At 41.1% G+C, this 20,634-nt stretch overlaps 1 protein-coding gene across 1 annotated transcript in view; it reads right to left on the bottom strand.

The window, feature by feature from the left end:
• Window positions 1-1,406: 1,406 nt before the first annotated feature.
• Window positions 1,407-20,634, bottom strand: part of PTEN (phosphatase and tensin homolog) — a 41,318-nt gene continuing 22,090 nt past the window's right edge. Inside the window, exons 3-9 of the mRNA XM_069979081.1 lie at window positions 20,019-20,063; window positions 16,899-16,942; window positions 15,467-15,702; window positions 14,346-14,487; window positions 9,984-10,150; window positions 3,723-3,950; window positions 1,407-2,339 (exon numbers count right to left, since the gene is read on the bottom strand). Coding sequence (XP_069835182.1) covers window positions 2,154-2,339; window positions 3,723-3,950; window positions 9,984-10,150; window positions 14,346-14,487; window positions 15,467-15,702; window positions 16,899-16,942; window positions 20,019-20,063 — 1,048 coding nt within the window. The 3' untranslated portion in view covers window positions 1,407-2,153. The remainder of the gene's footprint in view (window positions 2,340-3,722; window positions 3,951-9,983; window positions 10,151-14,345; window positions 14,488-15,466; window positions 15,703-16,898; window positions 16,943-20,018; window positions 20,064-20,634) is intronic.

Raw genomic sequence — 20,634 nt, 5'->3', positions numbered from 1 at the left:
TAAACGGTTTACACTAGTAAATGCCCAATATGAAAAATAAAAATCTAAAGCAGGTTAAGGTACATAACCAACTTCCCTCTGACCAATGCCAATTTGGCCAGAAAATCCCATCTACCACTGGCATTGCAACTATTTCCAAAATACCTAAATCTGAGTGATAGCTTCCATTGTGAAAAAGGACAAAGTACATTTAATGAAACAGAATAAAATGGGATTTTACACTGTTAAATGTACTTATCGCTGTAAAATATCAACATATCTGAATTTAAAGCTTGAGGGGAAAAAAAACACAAAAAACAGCAGCTGTGGTAAGCTTAAATATTTTGTAGCCTGGCATGCAAAAAAAAATGTATAAATGGGAGCACCAGGCTAGATTTGCCATATATGTGAATTATTGAACACTGCCAGTTGAGAAATCTATTTTTAATAGCAAACTACATAGAATATTTGGGACACTTTATATTTTAGATATACATTTTTATATCTGTGCCGTGTTGAAACTTTTAAAGCAACACTGACTTCATAACCATGTGTGATGTAAATAAAAAAAAGGAAAAAAACAAAATATATATGTATATATAAAAAAAAAAAAAAAAAAAAAAAAAAAAAAAAAGACATTGAAGCGACTAAACATTCTTCAAGTAAAATTCCCTAACAGTTAATGACATTAAAAGTGTGCAAAACTGCAAAACTCATTGTAATCGAATGTGTAAGGTCAAGAAGGTCGATCGGCTGACACCTAGGCAATATCATTAATGGATCAATTTCCTTTTTTTCCTTCTTTTCAGAAAGATTGGTTAGAATCATATATAAACTTCCTGTACTGTTAAAATAGTTTATATCTACCAAAGGCATGGGGGGAAAGGGGGGGATGGAAAACAGAGGCTTGCAGGCAGCACTTGAAGCATTCACAGCTAATATATATATATATATATATATATATATATATATATATATATATATATATATAATATTTTATGTTTACAGGATAGCCATGACCGACCAGAATGGCTCTCAAGAAAACTGATCTACTGCACTGAGCTACCTGGCACCCAGATTGTTAATATCGAAGGTCTTAGCACTGGCCTTGATAGAAAAAGGATGCAAACCATCAATGTGGCAGTCTGATGTGAAGGAAAGAGCTCTAGGAGTGGGATTCCTTGTCCTCAAATAATCAGATAACATTTCACTATGGACAGCACGGATAAAACATTGCAGCTCTGTTGACTTTTATAGGTGACCTTGTTGGCTTTAGAACTCTGCGTGGGCCTGCTTGTGAAGACTTGGATGGTTCATTCCTGTACCTCTTTAAAGAACCGCTCCCTATAGCTGCCTTTTCTAGCACCATTATGCTTTAAAAAAAAATAGAAAAAAAAGCACAAACAATAAGCAGCGACAGTGGACAATTCCTTATATGTTCAGGATTTACTGCAGCACGCTAAACAAAAGAGCATGTAATAGTTTTGAGATGGTGCATGAATCAAGCTGGAAGTAGATTCAGTTTTAAATATTCACTACCCACCGCATTTAATACATACGCACAACAAAATAACCCTCGAACATCTCTTAGCCCAATAAAAAGGTTGTTATCTGTTGCCACAATGGCTATAAAGAGGCAGGAGGTGAACCTTGTATTTCACAAAGCACACAGTTAACTTCAGTTGGTGAAAGGGAAAGAAATAAAAACGGGAATAAAACAACGCATACAAAGCTCCACTTAAAAAAAAAAAAAAAATAGTGGGGAGGGGGGAAACAAAGGAAAAAAAAACTAAACAAAACAAAAAAGCTGGAATAAAATGGGAAAGTGCCATCTTTATTTATCCTAATTTTAAGATTTAAACGTCCTTTTGACACGAAAAGGATATTTACATAACAATGCTACGTAACCTTTTCTTAAATTTTACTTTTTTTTTCCTCTTTTTTCCTTTTTTTATTTCACTGGACAGCAGTGCCAAAAACCCTGTGGGGCAAAACAATATTGGTCAAGGAAAGAAAATAATTGCTCCTATGGTAGGCTGACAATGCCATTTAAAAAGGTCCTTTCAGTTTATTCAAGTTTGTCTTTTCTGTGGTTTTAATTCCCTCGATTTAAAAAAAAAAAAAAAAAAAATGAAATTAAAAAAAAAAAAAACAGGAAAAATTAAGGAAAATATTCAGACTTTCGTAATCTGTGTAATCTGATCTTCATCAAAAGGTTCATTCTCTGGGTCAGAGTCAGTGGTGTCTGAGTATCTGTAATGATCAGGTTCATTGTCACTAACATCCGGTGTCACAGAAGTCGAGCTGCTAGCCTCTGAATTTGAAGATTCTTCTACTGTTTTTGTGAAAAATAGCTTCACCTGAAATCAAAATAGAAATACATGAATGTCTTAAAAGGCAACGTATAAAAGGGGTTACCCCCAACATTACAGCTTATCACCTATCTGCCGGATAGGTGATAAATGTCTGAATGGTGGGGGCATACTCAACTACTACTCCATTCAATCAGGTACACTCAAGGTGTTTCTGTGACAGTTTGCATGTCTTGAGAGAAAACCGATAAAATCGTAAAGTGATACTGTCACCCTAGTTTTTCTGTGTGCCTTTATCATTGTTGGATAGTGTCACTAAGGCAGGTTATATGGTTCATCGATCTCTCTCCCCCTGCCTCGGTACAATGCCATTATCCACGCTCCCTCTGCAAGGCGGCAGGGAAAGAGGGTTCAACAGACACTATACCCTACTTAAAGGGGTAGTGCGGCGCTCAGCAATTATTCACAGAATAACACACATTACAAAGTTATACAACTTTGTAATGTATGTTAATGTCTGTGAATCGCCCCCTTCCCGTGTCCCTGGAAGTGTGGTGCGATATACATACCTGACGCGTGTTGACCCCCGTCTTCTGTCGATGCAATCTTGGGGAGGCCGGCCGACTCGCTGCAGCCGTCCCGCATGCTGCCCCCCCCCCTGCAGCGTCAGCTGTTCAGCCGTGATTGGCTGAGCATAACTGTGCTCAGCCAATCGCGGCTGAGCACACTTATGACGCGGCAGAGGGGGGCCGGCAGGAGCGGGTCGGCCGGCCTCCCGAAGATGACGTCTTTGAAGAAGATGGCGGACGGGGTCGGTCGACACGGATCAGGTAATGTATAGCGCACCACACTTCCGGGTACACGTGCGGGGGTGGGGGGACACGGGCAGGGGGCGATTCACAGACATAACATACATTACAAAGTTCTATAACTTTGTAATGTGTGTTATTCTGTGAATAATTGCCGAGCGCTGCACTACCCCTTTAAGTGACACTGTCCAACAAATATAAAGGCAAACAGGAAAACTGGGGTCACAGTATAAAACAGTCTCGTCTTTAGTTTGTGTGTAGAACTGCAGCTCTGTTCCATTTAAGTAAATGTAATCCCAAAGACAGGTATGGCACTATTTTAGGAAGAATGCAGCTGTATTTTTGTAATCCTGGGTAACACCTTTAACATGACCAGTCTTCATGACCGTCCCAGATGTCTATTGAAGGGGGTTACCCAGGATAAGAAAACCCTAGCTGCTTTCTGCATAACCCCTTTAACAATGACAACCAATCACAGCTTTCATTTCTCACTGCGCTCCTGAAAAAAAGAAAGCTGCACTGCTGTCTCGATAAATCTCTATCACGTAAAAAATAACAGAATGAGATTTGGAAAACTCCTTGACTAAGCAGGATAAAAGCAAAGAAATAAATGCGGACTTACTTTGAAGTTTGGTGAGAAGTATCTGTTGGCCTTGTCTTTGTTAGCTTTATCTAGGTCATTTTTTGTTAACGTAAGGGTGAGATATTCCTTGTCGTTGTCTGAACGTTCAGTACTGTATATACCATCAAGTTCTTGCTCGCCGACTAATGATCCATTTTCAACTTTCTCTGAATATTCATCAGGACCAGGTACGAAGAATGTATTTACCCAAAAATGAAACATCTTTTCCTAAAAGAAAAAGCGAAAACAATGTAAGGGCAAACAATGACAGAAGCAAAAACAAGCATGTGAGCCAGCAATGCTTGACAGCTATTAGGCTTGAAATGTCAGCACACGGGACCACAGGGTGTAGTATGCAGACTAAGATTTTAGAACCACATAACATAAGTCTCCCATGTCACTCACTGTCTGCTTACAGGCTCTATACCTGCAGCCATTAGAATCTGTTCACACTTTGTCAAATTTGTTAATAATCTGACATAACAGTCATTGCTCCATTACCAGGGAACAATTTATAGAGTCATGGGCATTTCAACTTTTGGAATGTTTTCGACACTCTTTCCAACAAATAACCACAATGTGTCTCTTAATTAACCTTCATCACATCATGGTAGCACTAAGGGTATATATAGAGGGGTTATAGGTGGAGATCTCTCCATAAACAGCAGGGGTTCTTTTTTTCCCTCTTAAAGAAGCAGTTCACACACACAAAAAAAAAAAAAAAAACGGAATGTTATTCCCGCCCCCCGCACAGGCATCTTTCACACAATGCTAGAAGCGGGGGAACTATTTGCATGTGTGCCGCTCTGTAATAAAGAAGCTGTGCAGCTGCTTCACTGCAGCGTGGCGCATATTCCTCCGCTACAGCAGCTTTGAAGACGACAATGAGGTGGTAGACATCGTTTTACAATTCACAAAGATATTCCCAGATGCTTCAGGCTGATGCTGGAGGTAATGTGGTAACAAGAGGATCACTATTTCACATACTCTGGTCTTGCCCATTGATCCAGCCTTATGGGCTGCCCTTCCGCACTATGATTGAAGAGGTTCTGTCATGCAATACAGACTGCACACCACAACTGGTCCTCCTGTCCATAGGGTTTGAGCACACTCCACACTCCATTATTCATTCTGGGGACGTTAGTGTTGACAAGATATTGGAAATCCCCTACCCTACCCCACCAGATGAAGGACTAGCCTCAATTACCATAACATTTTCATATGAAAAATAGCCAGAGGGTCAACTTCATATAAGCTGTTTTATAAGTGGAAACCATGGCAACAATCTAAGCACAATGAACGATTATCTGTCTGGGTAACAGCCAACGTTGAAACGCAGAATGAAAAATCATTTATTTTTGTCTTTCAACATGTTGAAAAATTGTTATTGGTAGTTTGCCAATCATTCGCATTTTTGTTCGTGTAATAAGTTGTTCACCGATTATACACTGTGTGGGTCGTCCTGAGGAACGATTAGCGACCATATAATGATGTAAAAACAATTGTTCATAACAGTAATCAGTGAATGTAAAACCCTCAGAATCGTTCGCTACAAAAGCGCTAGTGAACGATCGTTATAGCGAATCTTTAAACGATAATCACTATGTGAAATACGGCCTTTACTTTCTGAAACCAGTTGATTTAGGGAAAAGTTTTTCACTGGATAAGCCCTTTAATTAAAAAAAAAAAAAACAAAAAAAAAATTAATCGTAAAACACCACTTCCTGCAGGGCAAACAGCAGCTGATAAGATGTGAGATTTTTAAATTGCAGTAAATTTAAGATCTATATATCTTCCTGACACACTGGTTGACGTAAAAGAAAGGGTAAAAAAAAAATTGGCTGAGGTACCCCTTTAAAGGCAAAACCTGCTATAAGATGTAAAAGCCTACAGTTTACCTGCCAGCATTCTACAAGTCTCCAAGTCTACCACAGACTGACAAACCTGCAAGTATCCTGTTAAATTAACCCCTTTTAGAGTGGAGTTTTCTGGGCTGTTTTAATATAGGCAACCAGACCTATATAATGCTGTACAGTGTTACCAATGATTGCATTACAGTATACAAGAACAGTCTGCTCTCTGAATCGGTACACATGGAACGGTTTCAGTAGGTAGTTATACGACATGTAGATTAAAAGGTCGTCAGAAGAATTCAGTCACAAGTCAGAGGTCACCCTTAAGCTCACACTTGGATCCATTTCACAGCATGTGCTCGTAAGCAGGTGGCATGTAAATATTTAATATCTGACCAAATGTAACTGATAAGCAAATGTAATGACACCAACAATATACAGGTGGACGGATTCACAGTAAATGAACAAATCGTAACTTTACTGGTGGCTTTCCTGCTATTCAGAAACACAGCAGGCTGTGAGGGCATTCTGGGAGTTGTAGTTTTTCAAACAAAACCGGCTGAAGACCACCCTTAGGTGAAATGTGAGGGTTTTTTTTTTTTTTTTGCACTTTGAGCCAAAACCAAAAGAGATCGGTAAATAAAAAAAAATAGATGAATAAAAGAAGGATGGCCCAAATTACAGCCTCGGTATTTATAACAGAGAGAACATAACTATTTTTAAACATGAAAGTACACTATCCAAGTTATCTATCCACTGCAAATGGGCAAAGTGGCTTACATTGTCTAGGCAGTAGGACACTTCTGTCCGGACACTTGGCAGCATAGCCAGCTGTTTCAGTGATTTACTGTCATTCAAATTCTTTAGCTGAGCGGGCACATACATTGAGCCCTTGATGTAGTCCCACAGAAGAAAGTTGCGGGGTGTTAGGCTATCTAATGTTTCGGCCCCTCCGCTGTCACCACCATTTGTCGGGAACGGCACTGCCATAAGCCACGCAGTTTACAATCTCCTGATAACGTCAGGATGCCGTCCCCATGTAATGTATATTCTTATATACAGTCCACGGGAGAAAGAGGCTGCCTGATACGATCCTGATGTCTGGCAGCCTCTGCAGTGTCACCGCTCACTGTGCTAGAAGAGTGAGCAGAAACAGCAACCCCACCTCTCTGCAGAGGCTGCCGGACACCAGGATCATGTTGGGCAGCATCTTCCTTTCTGTGCACTACATGGGGACGGCATCCTGCTCTTTTTAGTGCTGTGCAGCAGTCCTGGGACAAAGCAGATGATCAGGAACTGCATGACTTAAAGCCCTTCAATTCCTGATAAACAGTGGTGGCAGCACTGCCCCTTATTGCTGGCAGGCAACGGAAATGCATATGGAAATAAACTTTTTTTTTTTAAATAAAGTTATATTACATAGTAATAGAACTATTTTAACTATGTCTGGCAGCAAGGGGCCCTTCCTTTATGGGCATTGGTGTTGTGGTGATAGAGGTTGCCGCCCAGTGCTTCCCCATTTAGGTTAGGTACCCACATGAATCCAGGAACCATCAAGGGGCGTGTAGGCTTATACAATCTGAATAAGACATTTACCCACTTCAGATGTTAGTATTGTGTTGTGTTTGTCTCTCTACACAATTACGTCAGTGACTTTACCTTTGCTGTTGCAAATTCCAACACACAAAGAGCTTTACCTTGCTTTGATTCCGCCATTTTGTCATACTATGTAAATACTCTTTAAATTTGCTTCTTGAAAATGAAAGCTTTGCTTGGTTGCCATGAGTCACTTATGTTAAACTCTAGGCCTTACTTTTGCACCATCCTTTCTGAATTAGCCTGTATTTCACATTCCTTTTAAAGAGTATCTTTATTTCTAAATAACTTTTGACATTAGAAAAGTTATTGATTGCAGCGCGTCCCACAACAAAGGCCCCTTTGATACAAAAATACAGCCTGGATAAGAGCGCTACAATAGTAGTAGACTCCTTGGCCGATCTCTAGTTCTGACACTTTTGTCTCAGGCTATAATGAAACGAAAGTGTCAGAATTGGGTGGCGGTTGTGGAGTTGAGTGCATAGCCGCTAAGCTCTCTCCCATGCTAGATCTTCGTCAAAAGTCATTTATAAATGACAGGTACTCTTTAAATATTTTTTGGATTTTGCTTAAAAAACAGAACGGAAAAAATGCCATACAACGCTGACCAACAAGACATCTGGTAAATACCCTCTTCTCTATGCACAACCAAAAAAAAAAAAAAAAAAAAAAGTACAGAAACATCGATAATGTAAACTACATATGAACTATGTACACATGGCAGCTCAGATACGGACTTTAGCAATGGATTACATATTAGCGGAGATCTACTAAAACCAAGGTGAATGAAAACTAGCGCAAACTAAAGTCAGCCTAGTCTACCTCATTGAGTACTATTGGCTGTACTTTCTAGAATTTAAAAGACTTGGCCACAATCACAGCCTTTCTATACGGTTAGTGGTGTACATGTTGCAATGACGACAACTTGAGAAAAAAACTGAGCACTAGTTGGTGTAAACTCTATTATTCTCGTAATGTATGATGTACCGGTAGGCAACACATAAGGGTGGTCTCACACAGCTCTATGGCAGCTTTCATTCAGTTGAGCCAAAAGGAATGGGAAATACAGTAAGGATTTACACTTCCTACTAGATCTACTTCTGGCTTTGACACCTTCAGAACTGAATAAAAAGCTTTAAATAGTTGTGTGTGAATCCACCCTAAAAGAAATTCTGTTATTCACTGCTCTCAACAATTCTTTTCTAAAACTGCCATCACATGAGCAGATTTTGAGCCAAACCCTGACAGCGACCAGTGTCTGAGCTAGCTCCAATGCCTCGTTGTTCTGATCGCTCAAAAGGAATTATTGGTTCCGCAAAAAACAAGCCTTCACCTGCCTGTTGATGGAAAATGAATGATGACCTTTAGGAGGCAAGGGGGGGGGGGGGGGAGAGAATGAAGTTGTAGAGGAATTGGGCCGGTAGGTACAACATTTTCTACTTTGTACTGCAGGCCCAGAAATATGTAACACAATCGTAGCATACTCCATCTTAAACAGGCACATCAGGGGAGGCTACATGTCCTTTAGGTTAAAGCATTCATTCCTCATCTTTTCTGCCACAATTTGCAGTATATTTCACACATCCCTTCTCTATATGCCAACGGTAGCACTGCTGTAAAAGGTGCCATCACACTTTACCATGATCCTTAACCTCTTAAGGACATATGCCGTACAGGGATGGCATACGTCAGCAAGAGGATTTCAGAGAGGGCCCGCTAATTAAGACTGTTCGATGCAGCTGTCAAACATGACAGCTGCATCAAACTGTCTTAAATGCAGCCTTCCCCGGTGTCTAGTGGCGGGATCCGTCCCCCTCAATAAGCATGGTCATAGAGAAATTATAAAGAACATTTTTTTTTCTGTAGGTTTTAATTTTTTAAAGCCATCAAATAATATAAAAGTTATGCAAGTTGCAGATCGATTTAATTGTAACGACTTGAGGAACATACATAACATGTTGGTTTTTCCATAGGACGAACGGCATAAAAAACGAAACCCCCCCCACCAAAGAAAAAGAATTGCAGTTTTTTATCAATTTCACCACGCATGGCCATGCTATGGCCTTTTAAACACAAGGAGGGAAAAACAAAAACGAAAGTTGGCTCCGTCCTTAAGAGGTTAAAGGGAAAAAAGTCATCATCAGAAAATAACAGCTTAATATTTAATATGTTAAACAAATTTTTCGGAATTTTTGCCGACTTTTTATTTCTAATTTTCAACATTATAAAATACTCCTGAAATCTTGCAGTTTTCATTCTCACCATTAAAACTAAACGGGGACTTCCTGTTCTGTGTGTGAGGATAGAGTAAGCAGCTGTAAAGTGTATATAGATGGCACCAGTATAAGACAATAGCAGTTCTCTGTGGAATGACCTCTTCAAAAGGTCAGAAAATAGCAGCCCACATGTACAAAAAGTGAAATAAATATTACAGGGTTAGGAGAAAAAAAAACACCACAGCTACAGTTGTGTATGGAATTTCAATTCAGCTCCATCAGGCAAAAAGTCTTTATATAAAGGCAAACAGTCTGGGAGAACTGGCACCACCCACTGTCCCCATTTATCTGGCCTTGTAGTAGAGTGTAACAAAACAACCAGGATGGTAACTGTATTATAAGTAAAAAAATAAAAAAAAAAAAAAGCCAGGAATGCTCTTAGAGCAGAAAGAATGTTAATATATACATAAAAGGGGAAGGGGGTGTTCAACCATTATCAAAAAAAGATAAACGAAGAAAAAAAAAATAATGCTGTACATTGTATAATGCGATGACAATTTTAGACTGGTCAGATGCTTAAGAAACAATTCACAAACCTTTTTCATCATCTTGTTCTGTTTGTGGAAAAACTCAACCTTTATGTCCCCACAAACAGGAAGAGGCTGCGGGAAATCAAAATACATGTACTTCTCTTCACGTCTTGTAGGTCCTGTGGAGGATGTAAATATCTTAACCTTCAGCTGATAGATGACAAACTGGGGATCTACGGAAGGAACAAACAGCGTAAATGTAAAAAGAAAAATTTAGGGAAAATAATCATGTCTTTCAATTCTCATATAGAGCCACTTAGCATCTTTACACAAGCACAGCGCCAAATCAGTGATCTTTTGGCATTAATCTACACAGCTATTATGTATACTAGTTTGTTTGGTCTGATTTTCCGCAAAACTCACAGCATATGGGTTGGTCATTGTATATTGGGACTTATACTGAAGCTATAGGAGAGAGAACCACAATCTGTCCCACGTCTCTTAATAGTTGCAAAGTTTTGTCCCATGCCTAAGGGATGATTATCGTGTGAAAAATCGTTATATCGTTCGAATTTAAACGATATTCGTTCTGTGTAATTGCAGGCAACGATTGAAAAATCATTCCTATGTCGTTGATCGTTGATTTAGATCTGAACCTAAAATTATCGTTAATTGTTTGCTGTAATTCCACATTCGTTCGCTCAAGTTCCGCATTTTTTCACTAATCATTCAGTGTAATTGCGCATTGTTCATTGTTTTCCTGAGATCAGAAGGAATAAACGATCATAGTAACGATCGCAATAATGATGGTAATAACGATCATATCTAACGGCCATTGTTCTGTATAATATGGTGAACGATTTCAGGTAAATGATAAACAATGTCGTTTGTGATCGTTTATCGTTGGTCGTTAATTGTTAAAAATCGCTTCTTGTAATAGGACCCTAAGCATAAGGGTTATTCACACCGTGTAAAATGAGGCGGAATTACGTGGCGGAGCTCCCGCCACAGAATCTCGCCTGCCTCAGTGTCTCAATGGGATGCCTCGTACGCATCTGCTCTCCATTCAAAGAGCTGACATGTCAGTGTGAACGCACCCTAAGAGTAATTTTCATTTCAATAGATATTGTGGTCTGGGTGCAGACACCCCAAAAAGGTGACCAAGTAAAGGGGCAGACATTAGGCAGCCCCTGGGCCAGTGAACTAAGTGGTGTACAGACTCCATACATCCCTCAGCCTCTCATTCTAGTGATCAGCAGGGGTCTCCACATCTGCATTAACAATGATCAAGGTTTATGTTGCAAAAAATGTATTACTGCAGTGGTCTTCTTTGATAAATCTGCCATAACTTACAATGCTGCCATTAAAAAGGGGTTATACAGGATTATAAGAGTCATTGCTGCACATATGCACATGCTGTGTACGGCATAGGCGTTCAGCCTGTCGTCCTCTGTCAAAACTACAATTCCCAACATGCCTGATAGCCAAAGCTTTAGCTGTTTAGGCATGATGGGCATTGTAGTTTTTAAAGAGCTGGAGGGCCTCAGGATGGATGCCACACATGGACAAGCGTGGTGCTGCTTCTCCAAAAAAGCACTTTTCTAGTGCTGTACAACACCTTTAACTTTTACACTGGATATATGTATAGCCGAGATAGTGGATTAAAGGATTCATGACCTTCTGTAGGGATGTAACTCACTGCAGAGCACCATTATTAATATTTATAAGGTGATGTGCAGTCAGAGGGCGAGCAGAGCGGTGCAATGAGGGCTATAAGACCACCCTCAAGGCACAGAAACGCCTCACTTATATTAAGAGAAATATTAAAGGAGAAGTCCAGCATTTTTTTTCCCCAAATCCAGCAGGGGCAAGGGGGAATTTGATTACAAGTCCCGTACCCGTGGTGAGTGGTAGGACTGGTCTCAAAACCCCCCTGGAACAAATCCCCCCATCCCAGAGTTGTGACAACATCATGACTCATGAAAAAGGCCTGTTCTGGTTGATGAAAAGGCTGATCAGCCAATCAGTGTCTGGAGCAGCGCTCCGCCCCAGTCACTGACTAGCTGAACATCCAGTCCATCAGCCGGGTCGAGAGGTGTCAGCGCTAGAGATCCTGGAGCCACCACTCACCTTGGGCACAGGGAGAGGTAAGTTCCTACTTGTAATCAAATTCCCGCCTGCCTCTGGATTTTAAAAAACACCTCCTTTAAGAGAGCAGCAGACCTTCTAAATCAAGGCATGGCCACACGGGCATAGTAGAATCTATCAACAGGTTACATACAGCTAATCTGCTGCTCAATTCATGTTAAGTGTATATAAATCCAGGACAGGACAGGCAGTAACAACACAAAGTTAAAGCAAGGGTATCTGTGGATCTTTACAGCCACATGAAGTTGGCAAGACCACCCCAAAGAGTTTGTTTTTTTCTCTATTAGCAAGACAACCACTAAGTCTGAACAGGTCCTTATACAACAGTAATCTAGCCAGGGGCTGGGTGGCAGGTTGCAGGCGATTCTAAATTCCGCCCTTGTTGCTTCGGAATGTCCAATACCGGTCAGCAAGGACATGTAAGTCTTATAACATGGACCAGAGTCTTTATTACATTAGAGACACAAATAATCAGAAACTGAGCTCATGGTTGGGCTAGGTCACACTTTTCAGGTGCACAAAACCAAAATGCCTCAAATATTCAGAACAGGAAGGGTGGAGGCGGTGAACCCACAGCACAAAGTGACACAGAAAAACCATAGTGGTGTGCAGAATCGGGACAATAGTACAGATTGGGTCTATAGTCTTGAATAAAAAAAATAAAAAATAAGAACCCCTAGACCCCTAAAGGGGCTTTTGAACACTGCAATCACTAAACATGTTCGGTGTTCACACATTCTACAGTTCACTGCTCTGCAACACCAAGACACAGGGATATGAGCTATACATGCCATTATACATAGTCTACAGGGTCTAACTTCCCACCCACTGAAGCCATCTAAGTTTATCAGCACTTGAGGGGTACAGAGGTGTGTGTGTGTGTGTGTGTGTGTGTGTGTGTGTGTGTGTGTGTGTGTGTGTGTGTGTGTGTGTGTGTGTGTGTGTGTGTGTGTGTGTGGTGGGGGGAATCACACCACAAACTGGGTTAAGACTTATAAAGCTATCTTATAGTAACAATGCCCTATGTTGCCCATAGTGACCAATCACAGCTGAGCTTATAACTTATTTGAAAGCTGTGATTGGCTGCTATGGGCAACGAAGAACATTCTTACATTAAGACTAAATCACTAAATCTCTCATCAATATCCATCCATCTCATCCATTTGTGCATCATGATGGTAAGATTGTTGAATGAAAGGAATTTAAAAATGGTTATCTAGGCGTAAAAAAGCCACCACTCGGCCTTAGTTTGGGTGTGGTTTTACAGCTCAGTTTCACTGAAGTAAATTGAGCTGAATTGCAAAACCACATACAACCTGAGGGCAGGGGGTAGTGTTGGTTCCGAAAGATGATACCTGTGCTTTTTCTCATCCTAGATAACCCCTGTAATCAAATCCCATGTTGTACAGCAACCACCAGGACAGCCAGAAGGAGTCCACAGCATGGGCCACAGAAACGTCTCCTCCGAACACTAAGATAACATCCAGGATAAGAAAAACAGCTACTTACTTGCACCAGTGTGGGTGTGGTATTCACTTTCATTCACTTAAATGGAACAGAGCTGCAAAACCAAACCTAAACTGGCAAAAAGACTGGTGCTGTTTTTGCAAGAAAGCTTCCACTTTTGTAAGCCTGGTAAACCCCTTTAAAGGGCGTGCATAGGGGCACTCTGGTGTACCCCAATCTGAGAACTTCTGATGACATTTTGTGGGTCATCACAGTTGTCAGTGACTGCCAGAGCAGGCAGGAATTCAAAATAATGTCCCCAAGACAACACTGAACCATAAAGCAGGAAGTGTTGTCATAGGTGCACCAGATGAGCCCAGCTCCAAACAGAGCTTGTAAATTCAAGCACAGACATGTTCACACAGCAATAGGATACTAAAAAGCAGATTCTTGCATCTTTAATGTGCGGTAAAGGTGCTTTTATACAATGGGTTGGCAGCTCTCTTAATCATGCAGGATTACATAGTCTTTTACAGCTAAACAGGTACAGCAAGTACATAAACCTATGGGGTATGTACAACCCAGAAAAGTGTTTTTTTTGGGGGGGGGGGGGGGGGGGGGGTAGAATACCCCTTTAACCTTCTCTCTAACAAAATGTCAAAGTCAAATTTGCTTCCACTGTAAATTACTAGGATAGAGCAAACAGGCATCTACTTCCTGTGGGGAACCTTGGCCACAGACACTTTCCCAGAAGTATGACAAGAATGTCCACCATTACTAGAAAATGACAATGTAAGGGTCATTCGAGCAACTAGATATACAGGTCATACTTACTGCTAGTTCCTCCGCTGAACATTGGAATAGTTTCAAACATCATCTTGTGAAACAGAAGTGCCACTGGTCGGTAATCCAAATTATTTTTTAACAAGTAGCTGTAGTAATATACATAGCGCCTTTGGCTGGGAATTGTCACACCCTAAACATACAAAAGAATATATTTTAGCATATTTGAGCAATGCATTCACAGTCATAAGCCGAACAGGCAAGGCTGGGTTCACACTGCAATTTTGCAATCCGTTTTTTTCATCCGTTTTTTGAAAAAAAAAAACAAAAAAAAACACCGGATGATAAAAACGGATTGCAAAAACGAATGCATTTGTGTGCATCTGTTTTGATCCGTTTTTTCCATTGACTTCCATTATAAAAAAGGATCAGTTTTTTTTTTTTTGACGGACACAAAAACGTTGCTGACACTTTTTTTTTGTCCGTTAAAAAAAAAAAAAAAAAAAAAAAAACGGATCCATTAAACCTATGCTAAAAATGCAGTGTGAACCCAGCATAATACGTGGACTATGCTTTTAGTTCTTTTCACGCACGGTTTGTCAGCTTAATAAAACTTTTACCCGATTACTTTGGTTAGTCACATCACCCCATGTAACATTTCCAGTTTTATGAGGATATCGAAGGCAGGGATAGGGAACCTTCGGCCCTCCAGCTGTTGCAAAACTACAATTCTCATCATACCTGGACAGCCAAAGCTTTAGCTTCGGCTGTCCAGGCATGATGGGAATTGTAGTGCACACTACCTTATAGTTTGCAGACCACAAAACCACCTATCCAGTGTCCCCAATGTAGTCTGAAAGAAAAACATCTATAATTCATCCATATGACATTTATGACTTCTACTGGTAAGGCAATAGTGCAAATACAGACCAAATAATGGCAGGTCTAACCGTTTTGCAGAACGAATCGCAGCCCAAACACAAATCCATTAAAAAAATAAAAATAAATCATATACATGTGAACAGGGCCATAGAAAATCAGCATGTCTTATACTGTTCAAAGCTGCAGACAGTATGCGGAGCAGAGGATACGGCAGTGTGCAGGGGACCTTAGACAGATCCTCTTGATACAGCTCAAGTTATAAGCAGGCTGGTCCAGTTCAGGTCACTCACCTTCTTGTCTCGGGTCCGCACTTCTCCATAAAAATCTAATGCTTCTTGTGCCTTTAGAAACTTGCCTCGATGTAGCAAATAAGCACAGATCATTACTCCTGTACGCCCTTTGCCAGCTTTACAGTGGATTGCTGCTACATTGTCGTTTTCACTTAGCCATTGGTCAAGATCTTCACAAAAAGGTTTGATTAGTTCTAACTGTGGTGGATTGTGGTCTTCAAAAGGATATTGTGCAACTGCAAAAAGCAAACATTACCTTTTATTTGGTGAATTAAATATGGCAAAATAAATCCTGTATACAAAGGTCACTGGTTAAGTCAGACATTAGACCTCCTCCGAATTAAATAATAAAACTGCTCCTTAGAAAATCGAGACCCTTATGACACTGGTCAGATAGCTGCCACTGAAAACTTTATTCTAAGCAATGGGCTATGAATATTAATGGCAGTGATAGCAGCAGTACTTAAGGGGTTCACACACTCTACAATGGAAGATGATGCTCACATGTATCTATGGCATTAGGCATTTTGATGGGATTTCCCTTTAAAGACTTAATACATTAAAGGGGTACTCCAGGCTAGGGGTGCTGTTAACTGTATGTCCGGGGAAGGGTTGGATATATAGATGCCGCCGTCCACTTACCTCCTTGGTTCTAGCGCCAGGTCCCAGATCGCGACGCCCCGTTCTCCCGTCCCGCTGCCACTTCCTGGACTGAGCAGCGGCTTGAGACGTGACATCTCAAGGCAGCTCAGCCATTCAGCAGTCAAGACCCTGCTAAGACTGCTGAATGGCTGAGGTGACTTGAGACGCCACGTCTCAAGCCGCAGCTCAGACCAGGAAGCGGCAGCGGGACGGGAGAACGGGGCGTCGCGATCCGGGACCCGGCGCTGCAACCAGGGAGGTAAATGGACGACAGAGTCTATATCCAACCACTCCCCGGCCATACAGTAAAAAGCACCCCTAGCCCGGAGTACACCTTTAACTTCAAACTTGCTTCAATAAATTCAATGAACGAAGCAGTATGTCTAAGTGCACCACTAACATTCGCTGCTTTCACAAACAAGGATCTGACAGAGCCCACTGTATGGAAGTGTGACTGTTGAGGTTTTAGACTGGACAATGATCTCACTGCAGATTCAGTGCCGAGATCCTCAAGTAGCACCCTATGCACGTGAAGGTGGATTCTGTAACCTTGTTTCTATGTTAAAAAAAAAAAATTCCATGTAAATCTTCATTGGCAAAGCAGAAAAATAAAGATCTGTCACAGATCTGTATGTTATCCATGTAATTCTCTAATGGCAAATGTCACCAATACACCATCAATTCATCAGACTTGAAGAAAAAAAAAAAAATCACTGGCCATGCAATGGAACATAAAACCAACATGGCTAACTTATAGGCCACATAAAACTATTTGCATATCGTCACTTACCTCTGCAGCTAAATTTGTTGGTATCATAATGTCTTTCAGCACATCTACAAGTGAAGCAGACATAGGTTAGATCCAGGGACACTTCCATTGTAACATGTCAGCTAAGCTCAGCATGCAGCAGACATACCCATCTCTACCAATACCAGCATACAGTCATCAAAATTAAATAAGGCTCCACTTCACCAAGGACTGTCAATTTTTAGATCAAACTAAATCTACTTAGTAACAAAAGAAGTCTAATTCTGCCTAATTCCTATCTGAGGCCTGCCCTTGTCGAGCACATTATTCTGCATTATTTAAAGAGATATGCAATTAAGACCTCAGGCATTGATCTTGGACGGCTCTCAGTGCAAAAGCCTTGTGATGTCATTACTGGCTTGGCTCCTTAAGAGGACAAAACGCTCCAGACTGACTGCTTGAGAAGATGGACTACGAATGACATGTCTGCCCATTGTTAGGTAACCTCTTAAGTGATGTTCAAACCCATCAAGAGGCGGCACGTTTAAGGGGTAAAGCCTTATGTATAACATAGGAAGCCCATGGACCTCTAACTGCAAAAATCTAGTACAGATTATCTGCCAAAGATTTGAAGCTAAAGCCAGAAATGGATTTGAAAAGGAGAAATCTCAGGTTTTCCTTTATGACCTGATTTCTGTTTATAGTCTGTTTCTGGCTTTGGCTTCAAATCTTTGGCAGATAATCTTTCTGTGTAAATGTAGCTACATTCATTTTCTACGGAGCTACCGGAGGGAGCTGAGTACACTTGGCACTTTCCGGCAGCTCAATAGAGAATAAATAGCTCTGCATGTCACTAACCATCCCCGCAGCTTTATTCAAAACAGAGGAGTCAGTGGGTGTAGAGGTCCCCTGATGGGTATGGAGGTCAGACCCCCCCTCCCCACAGTCTCTTACTTGACAAGTTAGTTTTAAAGTATAACTATCATTTGTTAAAACTTTTGACATTTCATAGCGACACATCAGAAGTGCGTACTGGTGAAGGGACAGGTGCTGAGACCCCTTGGGCTCAGCAGCGCACACTCTGCCCCTTCATCTCCGCTATGACTGCAGTCTACTGAATTATAATGGCGCCCATCTCCTTAGAAGTTAGAAGTTGAGGACAGCTCTACTGTAACATCAAGGTTGTGCATACTGTGCACAGTATCATCACCACTGTCATTCCCTGGTTTTTGGGAAGAGGGGGTGTATCCCCCATCACTTCCTGGAAGATAGATACACCTCTCTCTGCTAATTGATTCTTATAAATCTCAGATGTAAAATTAAATCTCTTCTACAGACTGAAACTTCTCTGAAATCTAATCCTAAAAACAAAATATGTGACAATCTCTTAGCAAGAAGCTAGCTGCATCTACCACAGCTGTAGACAATGTAAGATCAAATACATGTCACAAACTAGTCTTGTTCTGCTGTCTGTCAGAATTGGTGTTTACCACCTTAGGGCTCGTTCCCACTGAGCAAAAGCAGCTGAATTTCTGCGCTGAATCAGCGCTGAAATTTCAGCCGTTAAAATAGGTGCAGAGCTAATTTCCATTGTGTTGAATGGAAATTCTGCTCTGCAGTTCACACAGTGGAATTTCCGCACTGAACTAATCCGCTTTCCGCCAGAAGAATGAACATGTTCATTCTTCCGCTAGCGGAAGCCTATACAAATCAATGGGGCTCTGATTTTCTGTTTCAGCGCGGATTCAGCGCGGATTCAGCGCGGAATACAAGCGGAATACAAGCGGAAATTACTCGCTGAATCAGCGCGGAAATGGGGAAAAGGGGGGGGAGGAGGATTCTAGTATATGTTCTGGTATAGTCTAGTTTACTCACCAAATACTCGCTGAATTTCAGCGCTGAATGCATGCGGATTCAGCGCGGATTCCTCGAGTATTCCGCGCTGAATTTGTCAAGAGCTGATTACGAGCTGAACACTTTCCTAGCAGAATACGCAGGGATTCTGCTTGCATTCTGCTTATATTCTGCTCGGAATTCAGTGTCAGTTGATTTCAGGCGGAAATATTTCCTTGCGTAATCCGCTCCTTTTGCTCTGTGTGAACGTAGCCTTAGGGCTCGTTCCCACTGAGCAAAAGCAGCTGAATTTCTGCGCTGAATCAGCGCTGAAATTTCAGCCGTTAAAATAGGTGCAGAGCTAATTTCCATTGTGTTGAATGGAAATTCTGCTCTGCAGTTCACACAGTGGAATTTCCGCACTGAACTAATCCGCTTTCCGCCAGAAGAATGAACATGTTCATTCTTCCGCTAGCGGAAGCTTATACAAATCAATGGGGCTCTGATTTTCTGTTTCAGCGCGGAATACAAGCGTATTCAGCGCGGAATACAAGCGTAATACAAGCGGAAATTACTCGCTGAATCAGCGCGGAAATGGGGAAAGGGGGGGGGGGAGGAGGATTCTAGTATATGTTCTGATATAGTCTAGTTTACTCACCAAATACTCGCTGAATTTCAGCGCTGAATGCATGCGGATTCAGCGCGGATTCCTCGAGTATTCCGCGCTGAATTTGTCAAGAGCTGATTACGGGCTGAACACTTTCCTAGCAGAATACGCAGGGATTCTGCTTACATTCTGCTTATATTCTGCTCGGAATTCATATTCTGCTCGGAATTCAGAGTCAGTTGATTTCAGGCAGAAATATTTCCTAGTGTAATCCGCTCCTTTTGCTCTGTGTGAACGTAGCCTTAAACACAGAATGTGTGAAATCTATGCAATACCTCTACTCCAAACTAAAGCAGTTGTGGATCATCCGTATGACTCACAAGAATGCTTCCCAAGTCTACAAGCTGAAATGCGCTGTCTTATATTTTATTCCCAATTCAACACGTGGTCACAGGCCATGGAATGGGCGAACATCCAAGTCATTTAAAAGTAGATCATGTAACATGAACGCCTGCCAAAATTCCATCTAACCTCATCACTCCACCACCGCCACACAACTCTCCATTAGGCCCCTCCAACTAATTGTTTCAGGCATGCAAGTCTGTAAGACAATACCCATCCAGCCGGACTACAGAAATGAGGAGGCAGCCACTTCCCCCCCACAATTCTGTTATTTCAACTGTGGTGTTTAGAAATGGGAAGCAACATCAAAATATACTTACAGATTGTAGATCTTGTAATGGTTTTTATGTTTGGAGTCCAAAAACCTTTCAAAAGAATAACACAACAGTAAGTAAAAAAGGATATAAAATATCAATTCTATCAACTATGTAACACAAGAAACTAACATTTTTGCAAATTTTCCTGCAAAGTGCGATTGTTCCCTTTACGTTAGGATTCATAAAAGAACAAGACTGCAAAGATAAAATAAATAAATAGAAGACTGTCTTCCAGGGGTTTAAAAAAGAAAATATATATTAACTCGCCTCCCCCTGTGCCTCTTTAGCCCCATATCGCCACTCCAGCGCTTTACACGTCAGGACCCAGCTGTTGGACTGGCCACTGCACTCTAGTCACTGATGGGCTGAGCAGGCTGTCTATCAGTCAGGAAAGGCATTTCCCCCCTACATCATCACAACTCAGAGTCAACATGCCTCAACCCAGGTACAAGGAGAGGTAAGTTAGGACTCCTTATTAAATTCCCCCCCTGCAATTTTTTGAAAATGGCTGGACTTTCTTTAATGGATAAAGTCAATTATGGCCTTCAAGGCTATTCTGGAAAATTTTACATCAATTTCTTAATTTTAATAGAAATCAAAGTTCTGTTTTTTTTACTGA

This window comes from Dendropsophus ebraccatus, chromosome 8, assembly GCF_027789765.1.
Source record: "Dendropsophus ebraccatus isolate aDenEbr1 chromosome 8, aDenEbr1.pat, whole genome shotgun sequence".
NCBI lineage: Eukaryota > Metazoa > Chordata > Amphibia > Anura > Hylidae > Dendropsophus > Dendropsophus ebraccatus.
This window is presented reverse-complemented; position numbering and strand designations above follow the sequence as displayed.